Source organism: Orbicella franksi, chromosome 7 (assembly GCF_964199315.1).
Source record: "Orbicella franksi chromosome 7, jaOrbFran1.1, whole genome shotgun sequence".
In the NCBI taxonomy this organism is placed as follows: domain Eukaryota; kingdom Metazoa; phylum Cnidaria; class Anthozoa; order Scleractinia; family Merulinidae; genus Orbicella; species Orbicella franksi.
The window spans coordinates 10,964,464-10,988,713 of NC_138151.1; the positions used below are offsets into that span (position 1 = coordinate 10,964,464).

Below are 24,250 nucleotides of genomic sequence, written 5' to 3' on the forward strand. Positions count from 1 at the left end.
TTTTAATCTTTCTTTTTCCTATGATCAGTTCCAAGTATTAATAAGAGAAAAAAAAAAACTTTGATGATAAGTCTCAGCAAACTAATCATCGATATCACGAGCGTACTAACGTGCGTCGGCCCAGATGGGTTGACGTAAGCCACGTCACTATAATTACGTGATGACCTCAAGAGTCAGATATTCCAGTCTACCCGCCACTCAGGCAATACTCAACATGCAGTGGACTGTTTCGGGTATTGACGCAGCGATTTTCTCCCAATATTGATTGTTAATCATTGAACTTTGTATTATTTTATTTTATATTTTGTATTTCGTGCCGGTATCACCATCGATATAGTAATATTCTCCAGTCTTAGGTGAAGAATCGGGAGATGAAGGTGAATCCGTCGGCAAATGTTTGTAATCCCCCTCGTTTTTTTTTTTTTTTTTTTTTTTTTTTTTTCGCTCGTCCCCAGCTACCGAGAGCCTGGAACAAGCTAGCAAAGGAAAAGGCCAAAAACACAAAATCAAAAAAATACATTTGAAGGATTGCAAACAAAATGGCCTCCATTTGGCGCGAAATTATGCTCGAATATTTGTCCCCCCTTGGACAGTCCCTTGGACATTATCTGTTACTCGAAGCTCACCCAAAACCCGTTATACAGTGCTTAAAACCTGAATTTTACAGTCGTTGGGTGAATTATGCTAACTGTAAGCTGATGTATCGAGCATGTTTTTAACATGTTTTTAGCATGTTCTTAGTTTTCCTCGAACTGCGCTGCTCGGGGCCGCTGCTCGCTTCTGGTGCTGACGGAGTGCTGACTGGCACCGAGTAACACCAAAACGAGGCAAGCAGACTAAGCAATATGGCGGCAGAGGAGAAAGAAGAAGATGGAAGATCTAAACAACAACAACAACCTGTAAAGCTCAGGTATGGTAGTTTTAGCTTTTTAAGATACTACAGGCTATCCTGAAGTTCATCCTTAGGCTCCTGTTGGTTTCGTTTCCTGAAAGTTTGTAGCTTCATTTAATATTAGTGAATTCATTTTGCGAAGTGACGCTCACCATTCATAACCAGTGATGATGATTCAAGTTTATTCATCTAACTGTTAATTTCGGTCGCAAACAATGTTTGGAGAAACATGATACATTGCTTACACTACTCAAAGTATTTTAAGTAGTAAAGTGTACATGTATAGCTTATGGTATGGCTTTTTCACCATCGCTTCATAACAGAATTTAAATTCTGGCGTCTGACAGGGTGCGAGGAAAATTGTGCGGGATTTTGGAGCCAAATTGTGCGTGGAAAAACGTTGATGGTGTGAGAAATTGTGCTGGATTGTGCAATCTTTCGGTGAACCAAATTTCAATTTCAAGTGTTCTTGCTAAGTCCTAAGGCGAGGAAATTCTGCATTGACGAAAATTTAGCCACGTTTATTTCACTAGTACTGTAGTTCAAATGCGTGATTCCAGAAAATATCCATATCTATATCACTGGCGGCTTTTTGGAATTCTAAGGGTAAGGGATTTTTCTTTGAACTGGAAATTTTCAAGCTTTTGATTAGCCTTTCTTGCAGAGAAGCTGTCCATTGATAAAATATCTGGGAAAATTCAGCTGGATTTGAGTTAAGTGATCTTTTAAATATTTCAGCCACAAGCAATTTAGAAGGCTTCTGAAGAAGGAAAGGCGACGCCAAAAGAGACAGGAAGCAGCTAAAAAGAGAGAGCAGAAAGAGCTTGAAGGTAAAGACAACATACTGGTATATAAAAATTATGTGCTGTGGTGTCAATTGGAAGCCAAATGAATGTACATGTAATAATGTGATATTAATAAAAAAACAAAAAAACAAAACAAAAACAAAACAAAAAACACTACATCTATAAAATTTAATTAATAAAGGCCACACCAATTTACAGACTATTATGTGCAGTCCATAACAAATAATATGTACTGTTTTGGCCAATGTTTCTTAGCCTTGAAATAAATCAGTAAGTTGTCCATCCTTTGTTTGGTTGTTTATATATTTTTAAATATCGATCTCATTGAAACCTACAGGTTCATTTGTTATACCTCTGAGTTAGATTATGACAATGAATTTGATATGAGAAAACAAAATAAATATCAAATGTGTGAAGAATCTCAAACCAAAACACTGTACATTGTATATTGAATTTATATTAACAAATTTTGAAATAATTATTATAATTGTTCCATCATTTGTTTTACTCTCACAGAAAAGTGGAGAATAGAAAATGACCCAATATTGAGGTGGGTGTAAAATCTGAGCTGCATAGTTACATGTACTGTGAAAACCACCAGAAACAAACTACCGACTAGTACCTTTCCCAGTCTCTGGTCTTGTTGAACTAGTGAGACGTGACTCATCTGTTTTTGTGCAGTGATGAGCCTTATTTCCCACAAGAATCACTGAACAGGGAATTTTAGAGTATAAATTATCTGCTCATATAAGAAACTGACATCTTTCTGGAGTTGGTTATTCTTAGAAGTCTCCTGTCATCCATTGCTCTTTCATAGACAGACAAATGATACTTTACTTTCACTTTTGCCCATAGTGCCTGGGGGTAATGAGCCAGAAATCTTTCTTGGCCATGCCACCTGGTCACATGCAACAACTGCTGCCTTGCTCTGCAATGCAACACTCAAGACTGTCCTTTCTCTGTGGTTCTGTGCCAGATCTCTCTCGGTCTGCCATGTCTTCTCTTTTCTTCTGGAGCCCAGGCTAATGTCATCTTGGGATCTTAGTTGGCATGCATTCTGAGGTTGTGACCAAGTGAACCTCCAGCACTGCTGCTAGATTTGCTTAGCCTGTGTACATCTGCCCCCTCCCGTTAAAAATATGTCTTGGACCCAAGTTTTTCTGTGGGGAGGGGGCAGATGTATGCAGGCTAGATTTTCTCACTGATGTTGCTGGTGTTAGCCCGGTTAAACTGACAAATTAATGATAGTTAACAATTATTCACCAAAGTGGAGGTAAATATCCATCACTTTCACAGACACTGAGGTGAATAATTGTTTTAGTATATACCACACAAGCTGAATAATTAGCAGACCAAAACATTATTTTATGTTTGACAAGCGGTCAGAAATTTTAAAATCTCTAATGCCAGCTGCTCGGAGGTGAATAGTACTTGCTAATCACCTCCGATTTAACCAATCAGAGCACATGTGAAGCACTGTTCTTTTGTGCGGTTTATACTAAATTAAGTTATAAATGATCCTCTGCTAAAAGCCATGTCTTTGAAGTGCCAGTGCAATCAAAGTTTTCATACATGTACAGTATTTCCATATCTTACATTTTCTTAATCTGTATACTTGTACATATAACATGGTTCTCACTAACCTGTCCATGGCTTTTACTTATACTCGTAAATTTGATTTTCCACATGGCCCCACAAGCTTGCAGCTTTAATCCTCACTGTGGTTTGTTTACTGTTTATGTATTGTATAGTCCAAATCGTTTTGCTGTCCTTACCTAGGAAGACAGGGTTTTTAAAATTTATTTCTAGCAATTTTTGAGCTACTGTAACAGTTGTTATAGTGTCTTAATTTATTGTGATATGATTTACTGTCATTGTAAGATGGAAAGTCTTCATTTTCTGACTAAAAGCTGTCATCTAAGTATCCAGAGCATTGCTCTGAATCTGTACTTGAAAGCCATTTAGACAAGTCTACCTATGAATTGCCAGACATTTTTAAATAAATTCTCAAGAAAAACGACTTCAACAAAGCGAGTATAGGTCCTGCATTTAGTATTGGAAGTCACAGCCAGAGTTGGGTGTGCAGTAGGTCGGCTCATCTACAGTAGAACCAGTTTGAAGCAATGGCAGCTCAAAATTTTGATTAAGGAGTCCTTTTTGATTCTTTTCTTTCTACATCAAGATACTTTATAGACCCTTGTAAATTATTCTGTGAAGAAAACTTCTTTTGCTCTTTTCAAAACCTCCCTTCAAAAGCTGCTCTTCTCCAATAGCTACTTGATTCTGGTCTCTATAGTGGCTGTTGTTGAAAGGGTCAAGTGTGTTCTTTTTGTATAGAGCCAAGTTAGAAGCAAGGGAAAGAGCAGAAAAGAAGCTATTGCTGAAAGAGGAGGAAGAGAGGTGAGGAAATTGAACTTCTTTTGAAGATTCTGGGATGATTCTGGATTTTTTTTAGATTTACATCAGTGCGCAATGTTTTGCTGCATTGTCACTGCATGTTTGCTTTACAATTGGCTATTAATATCTCACTTGTAAGAAGTTCAAGCAGTGTCTTCACTTGCGAGAGGTTGGTAACTTACTTTTTAGCCATGCTGTAATCATTGGTCATCAGACTCACAAAACTAACATTTCAAAGAGATGTGTAGCAGTTATTGGGGAGAATCAACATTTTTGTCAACTTTGGACTAAAAGGAGTTATGTAGTAAGTATACTGATTGATATTCTTCTTCTCAGGAAAGTCCAACATCGCTTGTGGCTGGAAAGGGAAGCTATTGCCCAGGAGAGGTTTCAAAAGAAGAAGGAAGATGAAGAAAGAAAATTAAGGGAAAAGCTAGAACAAGAGGTGATTGATTATGTGTAATACATGTAGCATAGAAAAAAAGTGCTATTAGTAGTGTTGGCAGTTATAATTTGTGTAATGAGGCAGAAGCAGTGTAGACTGCATTGTACATATTTATAAAAGAGTTCTTAAAGACAAAATGTACTGTATGTGTAGGTATTACTGCACAACAACATCCAAGGCCTTGTTGAGTGGTTCCCATTCTGACTTTAAGACAAAGGCCAAGCCAGAATTTGTCAAAAATAGTCACAAATAATGGCATTTAATTAATGGTATATTTCTTGTTTTGTTTTGCTTTTTTCACTGATCGGTTTAGAACTGAAACAGTGCAAACACTTTAAACGTACCTTTAGTTAACTTTTGTATCATTACAATGTACATTATGTTGTAGGAACGAATTAAGAAAGAATGGGAAGAGGAACAGAGGGGAGAGAAAGAAAGAGAAGAAAGAAAACAAAGGGCAATCAAAGAGAAAGAGGTGATATCACTGTTGATGGGAATGGGTATTCACTGAAAATGGCAGTATCCGACTTATTTTACATGTTAATCAGATTATAATGAATTAATGTGAATCGCTTAATAAATAAATTCTGTTATTATCAATAAGCATGTTACATATCATGGCTGTTTTGTACACAACCTAAGCAGTTGTAGAAACCCAGATGTAACCAATTGATAACATCAATAACGTCAGCAAAATCAATGAGTAATCAATGGGTAATTGATGGGTAATCAGCTGAGTAGTCATTGATTATTGCGGATGATCAATGAGTAATTGATTGATAGTTTGATTACTCATTGATGTCATTTATCATTGATTAGTTACATCTGGAAAAACAAAACCTGGAAAAAGATCAGGCCTTACTTATTGCACTGCCTAAGTTATGTTCAGTCATGTCACTAAAAAATTTCTCCCACAGCTCTTGAAAATATATTAGATGGGTTCGCTTGAAGTATTCACTTGCGTTTCTTTAACATGTGTAGGCAAATTACCATATGAACTAACACGACTAGCTCCCAGTTGGCTTGTAGCTCACTGAGCACTGCATGGTTAGCTACGTACATGTGTGTACAGCAAATAGCGATCCATAAAAGTTTGCAGCACAAATCATTGCCGGTTCCATGTCATTAGAATGCCAGGAAATTAGCATGGCAGAAACATTACCAGACCGGGTTGTTCACAAGGTGGATAGCACTATCCACTGGGTAAATTACTATCCAGCAGATAGTGTGGTTTGTTTATCCATTGGATGGTGATTTATTGGGTTGATAGCATTATCCAGCCTTCGAACAACCTGGGATCAGTACGATAATTTTTAACTCATTGTCATTGCATAAAATTATGAGTATCCAATGTTCCTGATCAACATTCAGTGAATTTTTAATAGTAAAATAATGTTTAACTTGAATTTATTAAATGATTCTTGTGTAATATATTTCCCTTTGTCATTTGCTAGCCATTTTGTTAAGTAACACCAAAAATTAATGACTTCTGCCCTTTTTTTGAGTATAAATCTTGCATTCTGTTTGTAGGTTTTGTTTCTTAAAATACTCTCTGTGCTCTGTGCTCTGTGCATGATTCACATTTGGCGTCATTATAAAGTTTCCTTAGTATGGTTATAAACCTTTTTGAGACATTAAATATATACATTTGTTACATTATTCTTGAAGTAATTTATAATAAATATAAGAATTGAAGAGCTTAGAACTGATAATCCTTAACAAACTGGGAACAACACAGCCAAGTTCTTGCACAAGTTCTGGTCCTCGAGACATTGGGTCCATTGCATCAAAGACATATTTGTATCTTTTATAAGATGGTATATTTCAGATAAACTATGGTGTAGATAAGATTAGTGTAGCTGGCAGTTAGATCTCTATGGTACTGGTTGTTGAATCGATTTAGTGCCTTTGAAGAGGTTTGCTTCTCTGCCAGTGATACTTTCAATCAGAAATAAGAAGTAATGAACCAATGTCTATATTTCATATACTTGTTATTGTATTCTATGGGAGTTTCAAAATCCAAACTTGCAATTTCCAATGCTTTTATCATCTGTAAATATTTGTAGCTTGTTTTTAAATATTAGTGATGTCTGTTTTATGTCACCCCAGAGGTAAAACCTGGATTTTGTTTCCCCTCTAAGTCATATGATATTTATGTTACAGGTATTGGGATAGGCTTTATGCGTAGACCAGTTTAGGACTTTCGTGATATTGCTTGACGGATAATCTTTTGGATTTTAAAAACAGTGTTTTAGCAATTGCTTATTGTACAATACTGTGTAGTTCACAGTTAGGTATTTCTTAGGTGACAAAACTCTTAACATTGCCTCAAGCACCTTGTTTGGCATCTTCATTCCAACAGGACGCCTTGTTCAGGGAGTTAAACAAACCCACAGTTTCAGAGGTATGACGATATCATTATCTTTACCAAATTACATGGATTCGTTATAAATTGTAACAGGAGGCGAGGTAGGTTGTTTTGCTGGTTACTATGACAGACTCTGGATCAAGGTAGTTAGGTTTGCAGCCTGCTTGGCAAGGTCGCTGTATTGTGTTCTTAGGCAAGCCTCTTTACTTTCGCAGTGCCTGCTCGCTCTCCAGGGTGAACCTGGAACCTGGGTGATCTGACAAAAGCGTCAGAAGGAAAAGGGACTTTCCTTGTTGTGCATTGTTATTTTATGATTTTCGCGTTTTCTTTTGTTGTTTATCACCCTTTATCTAGTTTAAAACCTCGAGTGAATGCATGTAGTAAACTAAGTATGGAGTAAATGTAATAAATCTATCGAAACGCCGGGAGGACTTGTTAAAATACCAGGGAGGCTGATGAATTGAATTCAAAACAAGAGCCATATAACAAACTACTTGCTAACCTAGCTTTCTCGACCCGCACTGGGGAATATTGGCCCTCGGTCTTTTTGATACGGACCGAGCGTAGCGAGGTTCGTGCTGCCAAGACCTCGGGGCAATATTCCCCAGTAGGGCCCGGCCCTCGTATTCGGTTAGTAAGAGATTAGTATGTTTCTTTTGTGTGTTATAGAATAATGGAGCATGGCATAACCCGCTTGCACCACCTTCAGATGACAAGAAATCGTACGGCACAGAACAGGTGAAAAACGTTTTGTTGTGTTGAAATGTATATAACCGCATCAAATTAAGAGATTGCGGAGGCGCGGTCGTCTCCGGATCAAGCGGTTGCGGGTTCAAGCCCTGGCCAGAGACATTGCGTTGTGTTTTTCGGCAAGACACTTTACTCTCACAGTGCTGGAGATAACCCTGCGATGGACTAGCATCCCATCCAGGGGGGAGTAGAAATACTCCTAGTCGCTTAATGCTACAGACACCGGGATAAGCTCCGGCCTGATGCGCCACTTGGCTCGTATGCCGACTTTACTTTACCTAAATTAAGAGATCAATAACGAGACAACTTTGTCATGTATGGGTATCAGAATTCCAGCACAAACGTTGCGGTACATGTGTAGACTTTCTGCCATCAAGTGTTTCTTACAAGTTACCTCTTTTTTGATCTATCCATGGAGAACTGACAGTTAAAAAATTAATAAAGTGGAGGTACTTCATCACCAGAAAAACTAACCACAGTAGCCAAATAAGATGTCATTGTAATAGCCTAATAATTAAACACCGATTTTTGTGTTTTTACAACGGTAACTTACTGTAAATTGTTATTCAAACGTGAACTGTAATTCAGAATTGTACGCATTTTGCTGATGATCGCAAACATCTATTTCTCGCACACAAAATAAGTCTTATTTGGCGATTGCAAAAATTCGATGCTGCAAGACACTGACTTGCTAGTCCGCAAAATTCAGCTCCTGCAAAACGTTTGTTCCACTCTTTAGTTTTACACCTTTTAACAATGAGTAACAAACCATATATTGTAGATCGAAAATTTTGTGAATGTTGTCAGAACGGTATCATGTTGATAAATTTCAGGACACAGTGAATTGCTCGTTTTACCTGAAGACAGGAGCCTGTAGATTTGGCGATAGGTGAGTGAGACAGCCAAGCTATTAACCCAATGAAATGCAAGCGAAGAGCGACTGGAACTACTGTTTGATAATGGGTCATTCTTGCACTGGAACTAACTCGCAATGGAGGCTCATTGGGGGGGGGGGGGGGGGTGAGGGGGAGAGGGGGATGTCATTTAAAATGTAGATTAATGTCATTTCTATTTAATGGCATTAGCCTCAGTTGCGAGCTAGTTCCAGTCTACTACCGAAAATACGAATACATTTGTATACACAATAGCCACCATTTGGCGGGAAAATATGCTCGGATATTTGTCTGCGGACATTATCTGTTCTGAGAAGCGAACAGTTTGAGCTTTGAGGAACAGATAATGTCCAAGGACAAATAGCTGAACATATTTTGGCGCCAAGATGAATGGAGGCTGTTGTGTTCATTATCCTTCAAATATTTTTCGCAACATGCGCAGTTTTGAAATTTATGGAATATCACAGGGATATTCCCTAGTTTTAGCTGGGGAATATATTACTTTGACAATGTTATGACGAAATTCATGATCAATAACAGGACAGACGCATGAAAAACTGAAGTCCATTTGTTAATTAGCGAGCGAGGCGCGGTAGCCTAATGGTTAGCATGGTGGACTTTGGATCAGGTACGCTGCGAGCGCTGACCAGATCACTGTGTTGTATTCTTGTTGAAAACTCTGTGGTGAAAACACTCACAGTGCCCATGGTTCCGCTTCGCGTTTTTGAACCTTGTATGAAGTTATCCGTAAGGCCGATATAGCGTAGACCGCGAGGACCTGTGGCCGTTTTGCTACAGGACAGCAACGATCTAATTCCTCTGTTCAGTGTTGGTAGACACTGCTGTCCGCTAAAACGTCTAGAGATAACTTAGGCCTAAAACCAAATTTCTTTGCTGGTTGTATCCGTAGGTGTTCAAGACAGCATCCTCGACCCAGCTCGAGTGTGACGCTGATGATTCCAGCCATGTATAATGACATCCGGCTGTCGCAGTCTATGCTTGATGAAGCTGATCAAGATACCAGTCTCGAGGTGAGTTCTGACTTATGTAGCGGTAAATCTATGGAGATCGTGAAAAGGTCCGGTAGAGTCCTAGGAAAAAAGTAAGAGAGAGTACGAACGCCGCATTAGTAACATAGTAATCATATTGAGGTGTAGCTATCCGTAGCTGGTATAGAGCGGTTTCCAGCCTTTGGTTAATCACCCTGGCTGTTCACAAAGGACACGAGCAATCGAATGAACCAATCATAAATGGAAGCAAATACAAGTTGATGCGAAAAGCGGGAAAACGTGCAGGAGCGAATCACGTTTTGTTTTGGTTTTATTTCTTGTTGGCTAACAAAGTGGCCCGAGTGTTTTTTTTTTTTTCTGTTCTTTTCTTTTTTTAAACCAGTCACTTAGCGCAGTAATATTGCCAGACAGAAGCAAACGCGAATTACTTTGCGGACACTCACGTGAAAATCGCTCTAAACGTGCTAGTAGCATTTTTTTTTCTTTTACGTTTCTACCAGTACGATGAGAAGGAGGCGTACGAAAATTTCAAGCAGTTTTATGAAGACACCTTGCCGGAGTTCAGGAAAGCTGGCACTGTTGTCCAGTTCAAGGTAACAGTTGTCTTGTTTACACGTCAGTGTTTTGGAAAAAATACAGTAATGTATATAAAATGCAGCAAGATATGTGGAAATTCATTTGCGCTTCGCTGTAATTGGTGTAAAACTGAGAGGACTCTCAGTCGCTTACAAGCGCTCTGCGCGGTATAATGCTAGTAGTCTGTGAGCATCTTTTGTCTTGGTTATGTTGGGACAAGTCCAGCAAAATTCAACACTATTCAAGAACAAAACGAACTCACAGTGGGTAACAGCGATAAGGCAAAACAGTGCCATCTTGCCCGCTCGGGTAGCCAATCACAGCGCAGGATTCGGTTCATCTTGTCCGCTCACGGAGCTAGCCATATAATAAACAATATCACGGTTTTAGTAGCATAACTCGGGTTTATTTTCAGGTTTGCTGCAACCATGAACCACATTTGAGAGGCAATGTGTACGTGCAGTTTACCAGGTGTGCATCATTCGTCTGTTAATTGACTCGTTTTATCTCTCAGCTGCTATTGAATTTCTATCTTCTTCATACTTTGTTACTGTAAAATTCGTTCCATTTGATTTGCAGTGAAGAGGAATGTGCCAAAGCCTTTGCATTATTTAATGCTCGATGGTATGCTTCGAAGCAGCTCTCCTGTGAATTTTCTCCCGTAACCAAATGGAAGTCAGCAATATGTGGTATGTTTTCAAAATGTTTGGTACCCTCCGTTCTGCTCTTCTCCTTCCCATCCACATCCCATCTACTTCTCTCTTTACTCTCCCTTCCCAGCCCAACCTTACCTCCTAAAACTTGTTGTCGTGTTACTTGTTCAGCTTCATAGGAAAGCGTAAAATCAGAAGACGTGTAGTAAAAGGTTTCCAATCCCTATTTCTACCAGAAACAGATCGTGAGAAGAGGGAGCTTGGGGGCGCAATATTTGAAGTTCGTGCTGGTGTACTGTCAAGAGTGACAAGTGGGAGAAAGTCTTGTGAATTGTATGCCACTCACACGAGACACGAAGACTTTTGGCATGAGAAAGCACTATTAAGATGGCTTTCAGTTGTTGTTGTGTTGTGTTTGTTTGTAGGTCTCTTTGAGCGAAACCGCTGTCCACGAGGCAAGAACTGCAACTTCCTGCACGTGTACCGAAATCCAGGGAATGAGTTCAGCCACAGAGACGACCGTTCACCAAACCGCACGCCATTCGACAGCGGCCGGACTTCCGAGAGATCCGAGAGACGCTGGAGACGAGATCAGTGGAGCCGACGAAGGGATCCGGACCGAGATCAATCGCGGGACAGAGACTGGGAACAAGACAGCTATAGAAAGCGACGCTTGAGGGACTGGGGCAGAGACAGAGATGATTATCGAAGAAGGCATCGTAGACGAAGTGAGGAGAGAGAACGTGGCGGGACTTCGGAAAGACACGAGAACAGAGAACAAAGGAATAGGAGAAGAAGTTATAGTAGCGACGAGGGGAGCGAAAGAGAAACAGAACACAAGCATTTGTCTGAAAGGTAAAAGATGTCCGAGACAGAAGAAATAAAAGCAATGAGATTAAAAACAAATTCCCTCGCCAATACTGTTATTGCACCAGGAATGTAAAATAAAAGAGATTCGCACCCTTTCTCTTTCCCTCTATTTTCAAGTCATTGCTGGATTAATTTTGTCTGAAAGGTAGATGTCCGAGGAGATAAGAAATAGATTCCTTCGCAATATTGTTATTGTATCAGAAATGAAAACAAATTAATTCGCTCCCTTTCACTTTCCCTAGGCCTCTATTTTTTTGTTACCGCTTGATAAATAATCTAATAATGAGAACTATAGGAACCGTGAATCGTCAGCCACATGTATAAGTTATCATCTTAGTGTACTTCCAGTTTCTCAGAGCATTGAATTGAAGCTCGGGGGGTGGGGGGAGGGGGGGGGAGGGGGGGGGAGGGCGGAGGAGGGGGCGGAAATTGAAGGAACATTTGTTTATTAGTAGTGCTTATCATTTTCTTCCAGACTATCGCCAGACGCTAGCAAAGACAACGGCGCAGTGATTGACAGCGAAGAGGGCGAGCGTCTCCTGACGTCATCCGAGAAGCCACTAAATCGGAAGCGAAAGCACCATTCCTCGGACAAACCCAAACATCGACGGAAACCCAAAAAGAAACACAAACACCGCAGCGAACGCAAGAAGAAGAAGAAGCGACGCAACACCAGTGAAAGTGACACTAGCAGTTCAGAGAGTGACAGCCAGGAACACTGATGATCCAGTGTAGATAATTAAACCAGAGAAAACTTCAATCAGTTATCTCTATCTGTCGAGGAGATCATAGATGAGAAAAGCGCGTTTAGTTCCAGTGGGAGGTGGGGGTACTTCCAGAAAAAAAATGGGTGGGATTGTGCGCGGCCCGCCTCCCAAAACCGTTACCCGTTTATGACCGAAATCTGTAATTTTCCTACCCTATTTATGACCTGGCCAATAATTCGATGCCCTATTTATGACCGCTGGGGCTGGCACAGTTGCCCTAAACATAATTTACGAAGGGCTTTTGATAAAGTTCTTATGGACAACCGGGCCAGCCCGGCTTCTCATGTGAACACATCGAAATTTTCACGAAGGAAAGAGTGGCGAGGCGAGATCCCGGTTGACCCGGCTCATATGAAAAGGCCCTCAGTTAAAAACATAATTGCATAGTGTTGACAAAATTTCAACACCCAAATTATATTGTTTTCAAAATCTCGGCCTTGGGTTTATTCTTATAATTTGCACATTTCAGCCTCGATATTCTGATCTTGTAAAATATATTCTTACATAGATAAAAGAGTGTAATCTATACGGTTATACTTGTTATATAGGCGTGGTGAATGATAAGTGAGAGACTACGAGAAGGCGAGATTAGCGTTTTCTCTTTGCGAGCCCAAGACATTGAGGCTGTTAAAGTGTTTTAAATGCGAGCTCGAGACGTCCAGGTTCTAAGACGTTCAGACGTCACTTACTAAAAAAGAATAGTAATAATAAAAATCGGCATTTCGAGACTTTCTTAGCCTTGCAAAAAGTCGAGAAGTGTGCCAGAAAGCTTTGTGAAGAAATAGAGATCGCGAGACACACATAACGGCTAAAAAAAAAAACAAGATTTCGAGACCTGTGGAATTCGACGAAAAGTTTGCGAGACCCGTGGTTTTAACAAAAAAATAAATAAATAAAAATAAATAAATGATAGGCGTATTTATCCTGGAAGTGCACGACAAAAATAAATCCGCGTGCGGTGGGGAAAAAATTGAATTTCCACAAAAATTTTCATTCTAGACTTAATGTGAAATTTGTCTCCGATAGCATTCTTACAGGTAATCAACTTATCGAATGTCCCCGGAAAGTTAAGTGGTAGAAAGGTTGATGTGCGAGAATACCTGTACCATGGTTACCAATACAGCATTTTGGATGAGCAAAGTTACGTAGTTTTAGTCAACACTTTATTGATTATGACATGTGCTTTAACCTCCATAGCAAATTTGAAAAGCTATCTTAGGGGACATTCCGTGAATTAAAGGCCTTAAAATTATTTGATAAGTATACTACGTTTAGGAGCAGAATGTCTAGAGTGAGCTCGAGAAACTCGACAGCCAGCTTGCTGCTCATGACCCGCGTATTGCAGCTATTTGTGCAACAGAGTTTTTCTTGGTGGCACACATGAACCCAAAACCCATTCCTGAAAGACGCCTTGTACGTCTGAGGATCAAAATTGAAATGTCTATGAATTAAGTTATCAAGTTTACGAGCAAGAAACCTTATCACATGCTTTCTTGAGAATGTTCAGGCTGAGCTCGAGAAACTCAACAGCCTGCTCTTTACTCGCGACCCGCTTATTGTAGCTATTTGTGAAACGTAGTTTTCCGTTGATGGTGCCACACATGAACCCAAAGACCAGCCCTGAAGGACGTAAAGATACAGCGCCTGCAATACCATCAAAGCGGTAAGGACCATTTTCTGCGGCTTTCCACTCGTGTCGCCCAAGATTTGACAAGTTGAACACTCTCGGATCTTGCTGGTTACGTGGTGCCGTCCTTTGCTGTTCGCCTGCGGTTAATTTAAGGTGGCACTGCCTCAGGAATTTGTGGTGCTGTCCAGTGAAGAACGACCACTGCATTTGCCGAGCGCAATGTTGAGCGAACTTCCAGAAATCTTTGTTCCAGGGTGATACCTCGATTTCAGTACGAAAACTGCTCACACACAACACGAACTCGCTGCTCTCAATCACGGGACGACATTCCTTCCTAATATCAACGTTGCAGCTTGAATTGAGGTACAGTGGATCTGTTGACGTTTCTGCTTTTCCTTTGTGAAGGATCTTTGCCATAGCCATATGTAAAGCTGCAGTGATGGCCCCGTGAACCGAGCACTTGACCATTTTGCATGCCTTGATCAATCCCTGTGTTTCTTCGAAGGAATACTCCCGGTACACAACCGACGTCTTATCTGGTGCGGCCTGGTCACGGATGGACACTGGTGGGTAGCTGGCCAGGTATAGATTTTCCGGATTTTTCCGAACCTTCAAGACAGTTTTGATATTTGACAACCATGAGGACGCCTTAAAAAACACTCTTTCCAACAGAGACGGTCTGCAGCGGTGTTGCATCAGAACTCCAGTGGAAGGACGGAATGGCATGCTTGTGACTTGAGCTTCTCGTCCTTCGCACACCATGGTCAGGTAGCGAAAAAATTCTTCCAACGATAGGAGGATTGAACGACCGTCTGTGATGACATGCAGAAAGCTAAAAATAATCGCGTTTTTGTAGGCGTCCTTCGCTCCGTCAACTTGTATTTCATCCAAAAGAACGGCGCGCCAAAGGGGACCAAAGTTAAGGTCAAACGGTGTCTCGAATTCCCGCTCGAAAGCAGATTCAAGCTCATCGACATTGAAGGCCTTGACTACCTTAAAATTGATTTCACTAGGATCTTCCACTTCAGTGAAGTATTCGGCGACCGGCTCTTCATTGTGCGACTCGTTCGATATTTTCATCCTCAAAAGTGGGTATCGTTTAGCGAGCAGTACCAATGCCTGCCTAACCTTTTCGGGATCCAGGTGTACTTTCGATTTAAGACGCAGAAGGACCACGATCATTGGAATGTGTCGTTTATCAAAGCCATTGATAAGTCCTTTTTCCAGAGGTCCAACTGGACGACGAAGTCTTCCATCGCCACTGGACTGGATTTCTGTATTCTCGAGGGACACGCTAGAACGGGACCAACACTGGTCTAGAAATAGAATAACGGCCGCCAAAAAAGTGGCAGTGATACCAACTATATAGTAGGGACTGAAGTGAGAAACGAAGCAGAAAATATAATCGATTGCCAACATGTTAGGGGCTTTAACATACGCAAAGTGAATTTTAATCACACTCATATGCTGAACCTTGATTCTCTTTCTTGTATTTGCAAATATTCTTTAATTTGTCCCAACCTCTTTTAATTTGTTTCCATGGTTTCTCGATTTGGATATTCGATCACAATGACTACCATTAGGGGCTTTAGGGAATTTGACCTGCTGAACCTGATGGACCTCGCAGCATTCAAGAATCGTTTATATCAAGTTGACTGTTTTCAATTTTCAAATATCACTCGTGGTGTAAATCCTTAGCGTGCACTCCCAATTATACGTTTACTGATACTTATTGATGTAGAAACAACTGCCATAGAACCAATAGGTAATTTGACTCACAAAATTGTAAGCTGGACAAATAGAGGATGTTTTAATTATTTTCCAATTTTCACACCCTTTTAAAAACTTAGGCTCATTTCTGATGGAGACGCTTTGTTATTAGTGGAACTGCACACAACAATTCGCAATTAGCTTATGGCTTTAAACGTTATACATTCTTTTTGTTCGGAAACTAAATACAGTCTTATCCCTAGAGCGCGAAAACCGGCCTTAAAGCGATTTTGTCCAAAATATATATGCATTTTACGCCAAATTCAAGACTACTTCTTAATTTAAATTTTCTTCAAAAAATTATTTAAAAAATTTAAAACGCGAACGAGTTATTAACCCGAAAAACGTGATTTTTTAAAAACAAGTCAACGCTCCCCTAACTGTGATAAGCCAATTGGAATGTGTCAACCCCTGAGTTGAGCAGTAACAATTTTCGCGGCAATCTCATCCACGGGCTGGTATTTCGCTTCTTTTGTTCATCCCTTGCGTCTTGCAATTTCTTCTCTTAAGCGATACGTTAGGTGATTTGGCACAGTCTTCACGTTCCCAAATTTGAACGCAAGCGCGCAAATCGTAAACGTATTCATCATGGGTTGTGTAGCCTCATCCCTCGGGTGTTATGTCATTGTGACACGTTGTTACAATGCTTCATTAGCGGGGCGTTGGTATATATATCACGTTGTCTTTATTTGTATTCATTCGAGTCTACGACCGCTTTTCCGCCCTCTAAATTAATTAACTATCTGCGCAGATAGAGAAATTGGATTATGCTCATTCTACAAAAGGAATGGCTATTGCACTGACTATCGAGAAGGTATGGAGGAGGTGTGCCCAAAGTCTTGCTTCAATTGTAAGTTGAAGACAACGTTACGTTTTTTGTTCAGCAAATAATATAAGGGCGAAGAGAGATTGGTTGGGGGAGTTGCTAAAGTTTTAAAGTGGGGGTGTAAGGATGGATTCAGAGCCAAAAGACCCGAGCTCTAAAGAGTGTAGTTTTCAGGTCCCCGTCAAACACTCATGTTTTTGAATTTGACACTTTCTAAGCGTTTCGAAGTTAACTTTTGGTTGAAAATTATCTCTGTTGAATTAAAAACAAAAAACAAAAAAAAAAACAAGCTGAATTCCAAACTTGATGTCTGCATTTCCTACAAACTCTCTTCCTTAATATTTCAAAGTTTTAATCTAAGGATAGGAAAAGAGGAGAGGTTTAATTCCCTCCGTTATTTTGATAGCATTCATACATGGTCTGTAAATAATTGTTTACGAGTTAAACAAAACAGAGATTTAAATTGACGAGGAATCTGCCTCACTATTTTTAAAAAGCAGTGAACTGAAACAATCTTGGACATCTTGATGTGCATAGCGTAGCTTACAGTTCTTGATGACGCTACGTCTAGAGATTTCGCACTCACGCACTGTTGAAGAGACTCTAGGAGCCCGTTGAGTATTGAGTGATCGAGCGAGGTTCGACTAGAAAAATAAATAAAAATACATATGAAGAAGAGCCGAGCGATAATAAAAATACAGGACAGAATATAAAGACTTACAAATGTTTCCTGACTGTAGCAATGACGGTGAAGTTAGGTAGAGTATAGATTCCGCAACAATATTTACTTGAAGCTAGAGAAAACGTTGAAAAGATTGACGCGCTAGGAAATCGTAGCGTTTAAATAGCCCTAATTTGCATATATAAATGGCAAGCTAAGATAAAAATTCGCACGTGGAATCCTACACATAGAAGCCCCTCCAAAGCCCCCCCCCCCCCCCCCCTTCCAAAAAACATCAACAACAAAGCAAAAAATATTATTAACAGGAAATAAATGTACCATTATTAGCTATATAGCTGGACTAATGCACTAATGTGAATCATAAGACCCATCGAATGTTCGAAACTATCGAGCAAATTTTAAGAAACGTCATCTCATCTGCGGGCTTAAAATTACGAAGGTAACTTTTAAAAGGGTCGGTTAGATATTCCAGACGCCAAATTTACACTGTCGTTCTTGCAGGTAAAGTGCGAAAAGAGACAGACAACTAAAGGGCTAAAGGTAACTTTCATGTAAAAGATCATGTTAAGGGTTTTGCTCCTGTGGAAATAGATAGAAAAATAATGGAAGAGAAATATCTGAGCAACCATGTAGTCTTTCGTCTAAAAATACGGAAATGATTATCTACTTATGATACATGGAGGGTCCTGAAGGGATAAGATCATCCTCGGAGACGTCCCTGGGCAGTAAGTCGGGTGGAAAGGATTTTCGTGGGCGTCTGGCAAACTTGCTCCTGTGGATTTAGATAGAAAAATAGTGGGAGATAAATATCTGAGCAACCATGTAGTCTTTCGTTTAAAAATACGGAAATGATTATCTACTTATGATAAATGGTGGGTCCTGAAGGGATAAGCTCATCCTCGGAGACGTCCCTGGGCAGTAAGTCGGGTGGAAAGGATTTTCGTGGGCGTCGGGCAAACTTTCGCCTACTAGCTGCCCCTGGGTCTCCGAGAATGGCGTAAAATGCGAAATAAGATTCGCTTTGTACGCCAATTGGAATTGGATCATTAAATTCTATTGCAGCTGGGAATGAAATCTTGGGCGAGCTGGGATCTGGGCTGGGAAACGGGATTTGTAGTTTTCCATCTCCCTCGAAATTCCCCTCCCCCCCCCCCCCCACCCCCCAATCCCCTCCTCAATAGAGCAGCCAAAAATGGAATGAAACGTGAATTGTCGCCCATAGGAGAGGCCAGCCAGACTTGTGGGATCACCTTTGTCATCGTCAGCAACGGGCTTGTCTTATTTCTTAATTTTTCTGTTATTTAATGTCACAGCAAAACACTCCTGTTGGTGACATTGATCCAAAACATAAAACTTAGGACATGTGCCTGCAAAAGTACGAGTTTCGCCACTGCACCGATTTATTTAGCTTGACGAATGGATTATCATGTCTTTATAAGCTGAGGTAAAATCATAAGTGACAGGCGTAAATTTTAAATAAACCGACAAACAAATGATAAATATAGATGATGAATGTAGTATGAGACGAGTCAAGACTTGCTTGCTTTTTGTGCCGTTTCTTAACCTTTCAATGATGAGGGCGAGTGTCTCAATGGGTTTCCAAACGAGAAAAAAAATGGCTAAGTTGTTTTGTTGCTTTTGGAATTAGTTCATGAACACGTACACACATAACGGCTTAATATTAGGAGTGAATTTGTTGCTGTTTAATCGAACGGTGATAAAAACTGATATTACGGATACGTCCTTATATAGAGAAACTGTTTTTGAAGCATTGCATAAGGTTCCTTTCCCAAGTTTCGTGACGACTCCAAGAGAGACTGTTTTGACTGGCTACAAGTCACAAGGCACTAAGCCACTTTAATGTCTTGGACCTCGGTGAAAAAAATAAAAAAATAAAAAAATAAAAAATGAATGAATAAATGTACAAACAAATATGTCATATTTGAATATAAAATGCACTGGACTAAATGAATATATTTATCTCTGTATTTGTATTTTATTATTATTATATTTCTTATTTCATTTGTAACATAAGATATGTATCATTTATCTTATGAGTAATATAGACATAAGAAGAAGATAATTAAGAACCATTTCATTAGATGATTTCATGAGAAGGAACTAGTTACTAATGCTCTCATTCGCCGTATTCTCCATCGGTCAAGATGTGAGCGATTTACAGTAGACACTTGTTTGCTTTCTTTGCCTTGCGTGTTTTGAAAAGGCATGAAATCACCGCATTATGTTTTGACCTTTCGAAATCCTAGGAAAGGAAAACAAATTACCTCATATCATCAGGACGCGTGCTGACAAGACTTCCTAGACACTATTTCAGGAAACATGCCAATCCAGGCTTGTGACGTGTCATGTCAATCCTGAGAGTTCGGTGTCGCCACAGGGAAGTACCTTTCCCGGAGCGCGGTTGCTTCATTTCTCAGTTGCTCCGCACAGTATAATGGCAGTTGCAGCAATGTTTGCTTGGAAGCTCAGAGGCATTATTCTTGTTGTCCTTGCGACAAGCCTGTTTGTATCAGGTCAAAAAGTACCTCGAGAGAACCGCTGCAAGAAAGCCTTGAGAAAAGCTGCGAGTCCTCCCGATATTTCTCAGAAAAGCGATCTGCGTAAATCAAAGGTACACTTCGAGGTTTGCGCTGAAGTTGAAGGCGTGGTATACTACTGCCCAGGAGATGAAATATGCTGCTCACCAGGGAATCCAGAGAGTAAGTGTTGCCCTGCAGATCATCCACTATGCTTACCTGAAGAAGACCCAGAATTTTGCTGCCCTGAGGGATATCCAAAACTGTGTGGAAAGTATTGTTGCACGGCTAGTAGCTTTTGCTGTAATGAAGAAAACTGCTGTTTGGATGAAAGCGAGTGTTGCGGGGAGCAGTGCTGCGAGGCTGGAGAGAAATGTTGTGGAGAAAATTGTTGTGAGGCGGGTTTATTTTGTTGCAACGAAGAAAGCTGTTGCCAGGACGAAGCTGCTTGTTGTGGGAAGAATTGTTGCACCGGTGAAAATTCTTGCTGCAAGGAGAATGCCACTGAAACGTGCTGCAACAAAAATACCATGAGCTGTTGTGACGGATACGGATGTGTTTCTCCTTGCCAGTCCCAGTTTGATGCCATTGGGTGCCAGTTGTCGAGCTTTTCCCTTGAAGCGGAAGAATTATTGGCAGAGCCTCTGACGCTACCAGAAAATATTTATCGAATATTACGACCAGACGAGAATCCAGAGGGAATTGTCGCGAAAAATCCCGCTGCCCAAAAAACTGTTCTTTCCCACGTTAACTGCGGCAGTCGTCCGCAGTATGCTTCCCAGTTTATATCAACATCAGCTTCCTTGGACGTGGCCAAATATTACATGGAAAAGGGAAAGGAGAAAGGTCTGACGGGCTTGAGAATTTGCCAGTTTGAAGTGGATAAATTACCCCAGAGTTGCCAAATTGTAGATCTGACGACTGAAGAGAACCGAGACAAGTACTTGGGAAACGCTGTGTGCAAAAACTTTGCCAAGGCGTCAGCTGAAGTCCTACTCCAATGTGGTTTACCAGTTTCGTGTACAGTTTTTGATCCCCCACCAATTGGCAAGAGGAACTTTGAGGAACTGTAGACTTTACATTTGTTTCCTCGTTACTGGCTGCAATGTAACATTTCAAAACTGAGCTGTAGTTGTTCACCCGCCAGAGATACAGTCAACAAAGAATTAACGTGAAGTGATACAAGATCGTATCTCAATTTACGAGGCATAAATGACAGGTAGATTTAAAATATTGAGTCAACTGCTTGTGACATTGAAGGAAAATCAGTTTCGTGGATCAATTTTTTTTTTATTATCGATGCAACAACGGTGAACTTTTGACTCTGGAGGGAGATGCAGATAGCCACGTTAGTGACTCAATAAACATTGTATCTGAAAGCATTTTAAAATGTTTTAGTTTCATTTTCTGTCATAGTTATTTGACATTTTTAAGAAATTTAATTTTTATGTGCCTTTTCAGTTATCATGTAACAGCAAAATATATTTTGAAGGGAAAATATTTTCAAATCAGAGGTTTGTCTGATTACGACACGATAAGTGCCAAGGCAAGTTGTCATCGTGCTGTTAATTTATTTTTAGAGATCAGGAAGTTTGTCAAGTTTAAGAATTATTATAGATCTTTAGTTTTGCCTAGTTTATGTTCCGACCCGTTCATTTCTTTTCATAGTTTTTACTAAAATTTAAAGTTGGTGGTTTCATTGAATTAAAGGGGCATCAGATCTGAATTTTTTCCTGGAATCGTTCGTGTAATTTTATACAACTGAACCTGTTGCACTTCTTTTCGTAATGCAAATTATAAGATGCGTTATTACTCCCAATTCTCCAAGATTTCTTTTCGTCATAGTACTTAGTCAATCGCGCAAAAATAAACTTTGAATTACGAGGCACAATCCTTAAGATATCAAGGCTTTTCGGACCATCCCGGAGTACAGTCCTTACTTGAAGCGGAGTGGAAGTGAAATAATACCTTATCCATGATCTAAACGTCTTAAGAAGCATATTTCAATGTCACCGATACGGCTATGGAATGTGTTATCTACGGAAGTTCGTTTTTCAACCAGCCTTTCCCACTCACACACATACATACACACATACTTTATTCGTCCCAAGTAGTATAGAGAGTGAGGGTTTCAGGGCGCATTGGACCAAAAAATGGCTGTCAACAAGCTCCACGAGTTAAAAAAATACCTTCGCCGGACCCCAACTCGAATAATGGTATTTTCAAGCTTTTTAAATGAATTCTGATGCTTCCTCCTCCCCTCATTCTCTATACTACTCTAATTAAAATAGAAATCATCATGATCACCAAACCAAGCTCCACAAGACGGTTTTTGATCGCATATTATATATCCTTTCGAATTTATAATGTGGTTTGTATGGTGCTCAATCAAGCGAAGATTCTCGGAAAACAGGAAGTCTATTACGGGACCTTCCCTAGGAAATGAGTCATCTGATTTCTATTGTTATCAAGCCATGAGACAGTCGTATGATTTTTGCAGCCAATCACAAGTTTCAAATTTTTGAGTAAAGTTTATGACAAAGTTTATGACAAAGTTCATGACAAAGTTTATGACAAAGTTTATGACAAAGTACAAAGTTTATAACAAAGTTTATAACAAAGTTTATGACAAAGTTTATGACAAAGTTTTTTTTTTGATCTTCATCTTGTGGTACATTTGCTTGTTACTATGATGATGTCCTTCTTTATTATAATCTTATTGATTCCCTTTACTCTCAAACCAACTCAACTCTATGATTAGACAGTCAAAATTGCATCCATAAATCGTTCTCACTTTCTTTCTAACACGTTAGAAACACATTATGTATCCACGGGACTTTCCCTAATCGTTCTCACTTTATTTCTAACGCATCAGAAACACATCATTGCATCAGACAGTCGTTGACCTTTTCATGGTTGACTATATATGCTGAAAACATTTAAAAATAATTTTCTAAAGATAATATATAATGAAAGCTCCCCATTAATTTTGTAAAAGCTGCCAATTGTCAATTCCAATCATACTAAAAGAAATTCATGAGAATACGGAATATCATAGGACACGTCTTGATAAATTTGTGAAACAAGGTATAATTAAATTTGATATAAAACAAATAGAAGAAATACTCCATAAAAACAAGGAAATCTTGCGTGACAGGAAGTCGAATAAATATTCCTAGGAAGTCTATCTATGATTATTTGTGTAATAGTTCTCACTTTATTTCTAACACGTTAGAAACACAAAACCCAGAATGTTTGTGAGTTTATGCTCTCTTATCGATTAAAAGATTCTTCTACGGTTAAGCTGCCCGGACATCCAAAATTGAACCATTTACCATCTTTATAGATATTGGATTCACATCCAGGTATCTTTTTCTTTGTTATTTGCTTGTAAGGTGGTTTTGATTTTGTGAACTGTCTCTTGATATTTTCACCAGCTCGCTCAAATGTTTTACCACTCCAAAAATCTTTGAAAGCGGGTTTACTGCTTGGCATTAATTTTGCTGTTGTTGTTTGAATAACATCTATTGCCGTCCCAATACTTGGTAAATTACCCCGTGTTTGGTTTTTAACAAATTTGGTTTTAGTTATTCCACATTCAGCACATTTACATTTTAACATTGTTCTTCCATTTTTAGTCTTCATATATTTTTTTAGTTCCTGGAACACAATCAGTTACCTTTTCCTGTTTTACACAATAAGACTTCATATATATGAATTATATTATTTATCATATCGTTTCTCAAACTCTTCTTTATTCTCCTTATGCTTCATTGTTTATGTTGAACTATATACGCTAACAAATTTGAATATTCGCAACAATACGAACAAAGCCAACGTATGACTTCCATGTAGTATTATCTACATAAAAAAAAGTTTAAATTTTTTCCAAAATGATTCTTTTTTAAAAACATTATAGAATTTTTTATTAGGTTATTTTCCTAAGCTAAAAGAATATACTTCATAATTCATAAAATAAAAATATATAACAAAACTAATAAACTAAAAAATAAACAAATAATACAAAAATTTAAAAAATATAATAAAAATAATAAAATAAAAATATTCTTACGCTAAAAAAATAAAAAATAAATAAAAATAAATAATAAACTAATAAAAATATAATATAATAAAAATATTCTTTTAACAAAAAATAAAAAATAAATAAAATAAAAAATAAGCAAACAATAAAAAAAAACAAAAAAATAATATAATAAAATATTCTTATAATAAAAAATAAAATAATAAAATAATAAATAATAAAACTAATAATAAATAAAAATATATAAAAAATGAAATCTAAACCTATAATATATGTGTTCATATAGTTCAAGTCAATCATGGGAAACAAGTCAATCAAGCCAAAGTATAAGCCAAT

The 24,250-nt window shown here is 38.9% G+C and overlaps 3 protein-coding genes across 4 annotated transcripts; 2 read left to right on the plus strand and 1 right to left on the minus strand.

Annotated features, from left to right (window-relative positions):
• The first annotated feature begins 760 nt into the window (after positions 1-760).
• Positions 761-13,266, plus strand: LOC145492034 (U2 small nuclear ribonucleoprotein auxiliary factor 35 kDa subunit-related protein 2-like). Of its 2 annotated transcripts, XM_081471347.1 has the most exons (15): positions 761-910; positions 1,631-1,722; positions 2,215-2,248; positions 4,036-4,098; positions 4,432-4,540; positions 4,929-5,015; positions 6,903-6,944; positions 7,578-7,646; positions 8,492-8,547; positions 9,462-9,582; positions 10,062-10,154; positions 10,553-10,608; positions 10,717-10,826; positions 11,216-11,645; positions 12,136-13,266. In XM_081471347.1, the coding sequence occupies exons 1-15, from the start codon at positions 846-848 to the stop codon at positions 12,380-12,382; spliced, it is 1,674 nt and encodes a 557-aa protein (XP_081327473.1). In that variant the 5' UTR covers positions 761-845; the 3' UTR covers positions 12,383-13,266. The 2 variants fall into 2 exon arrangements, with proteins under 2 accessions (XP_081327473.1, XP_081327475.1); XM_081471349.1 differs by lacking the exons at positions 761-910; positions 1,631-1,722; positions 2,215-2,248; positions 4,036-4,098; positions 4,432-4,540 and adding an exon at positions 6,268-6,340 and having other exon boundaries at positions 4,927-5,059; positions 6,874-6,944.
• Positions 13,267-13,724: 458 nt separating this feature from the next.
• Positions 13,725-15,476, minus strand: LOC145492035 (uncharacterized). The gene has a single exon (XM_081471350.1). It carries the CDS (start codon positions 15,474-15,476, stop codon positions 13,890-13,892), a length of 1,587 nt encoding a protein of 528 aa, XP_081327476.1. The 3' UTR covers positions 13,725-13,889.
• Positions 15,477-19,520: 4,044 nt separating this feature from the next.
• On the plus strand, positions 19,521-22,364 carry LOC145493214 (uncharacterized). Its single transcript, XM_081472629.1, has one exon. It carries the CDS (start codon positions 19,791-19,793, stop codon positions 20,943-20,945), a length of 1,155 nt encoding a protein of 384 aa, XP_081328755.1. The 5' UTR covers positions 19,521-19,790; the 3' UTR covers positions 20,946-22,364.
• The last annotated feature ends 1,886 nt before the right edge of the window (positions 22,365-24,250 follow it).

Coding starts and splice junctions, on each gene's coding strand:
- LOC145492034 (XM_081471347.1), top strand. CDS start 846: ATGGCGGCAGAGGAGAAAGAAGAAGATGGAAGATCTAAACAACAACAA. Junction 4,541..4,928: donor GGGAAAAGCTAGAACAAGAG/GTGATTGATTAT, acceptor ATTATGTTGTAG/GAACGAATTAAGAAAGAATG. Junction 10,827..11,215: donor ATGGAAGTCAGCAATATGTG/GTATGTTTTCAA, acceptor GTTTGTTTGTAG/GTCTCTTTGAGCGAAACCGC.
- LOC145492035 (XM_081471350.1), bottom strand. CDS start 15,476: ATGTTGGCAATCGATTATATTTTCTGCTTCGTTTCTCACTTCAGTCCC.
- LOC145493214 (XM_081472629.1), top strand. CDS start 19,791: ATGGCAGTTGCAGCAATGTTTGCTTGGAAGCTCAGAGGCATTATTCTT.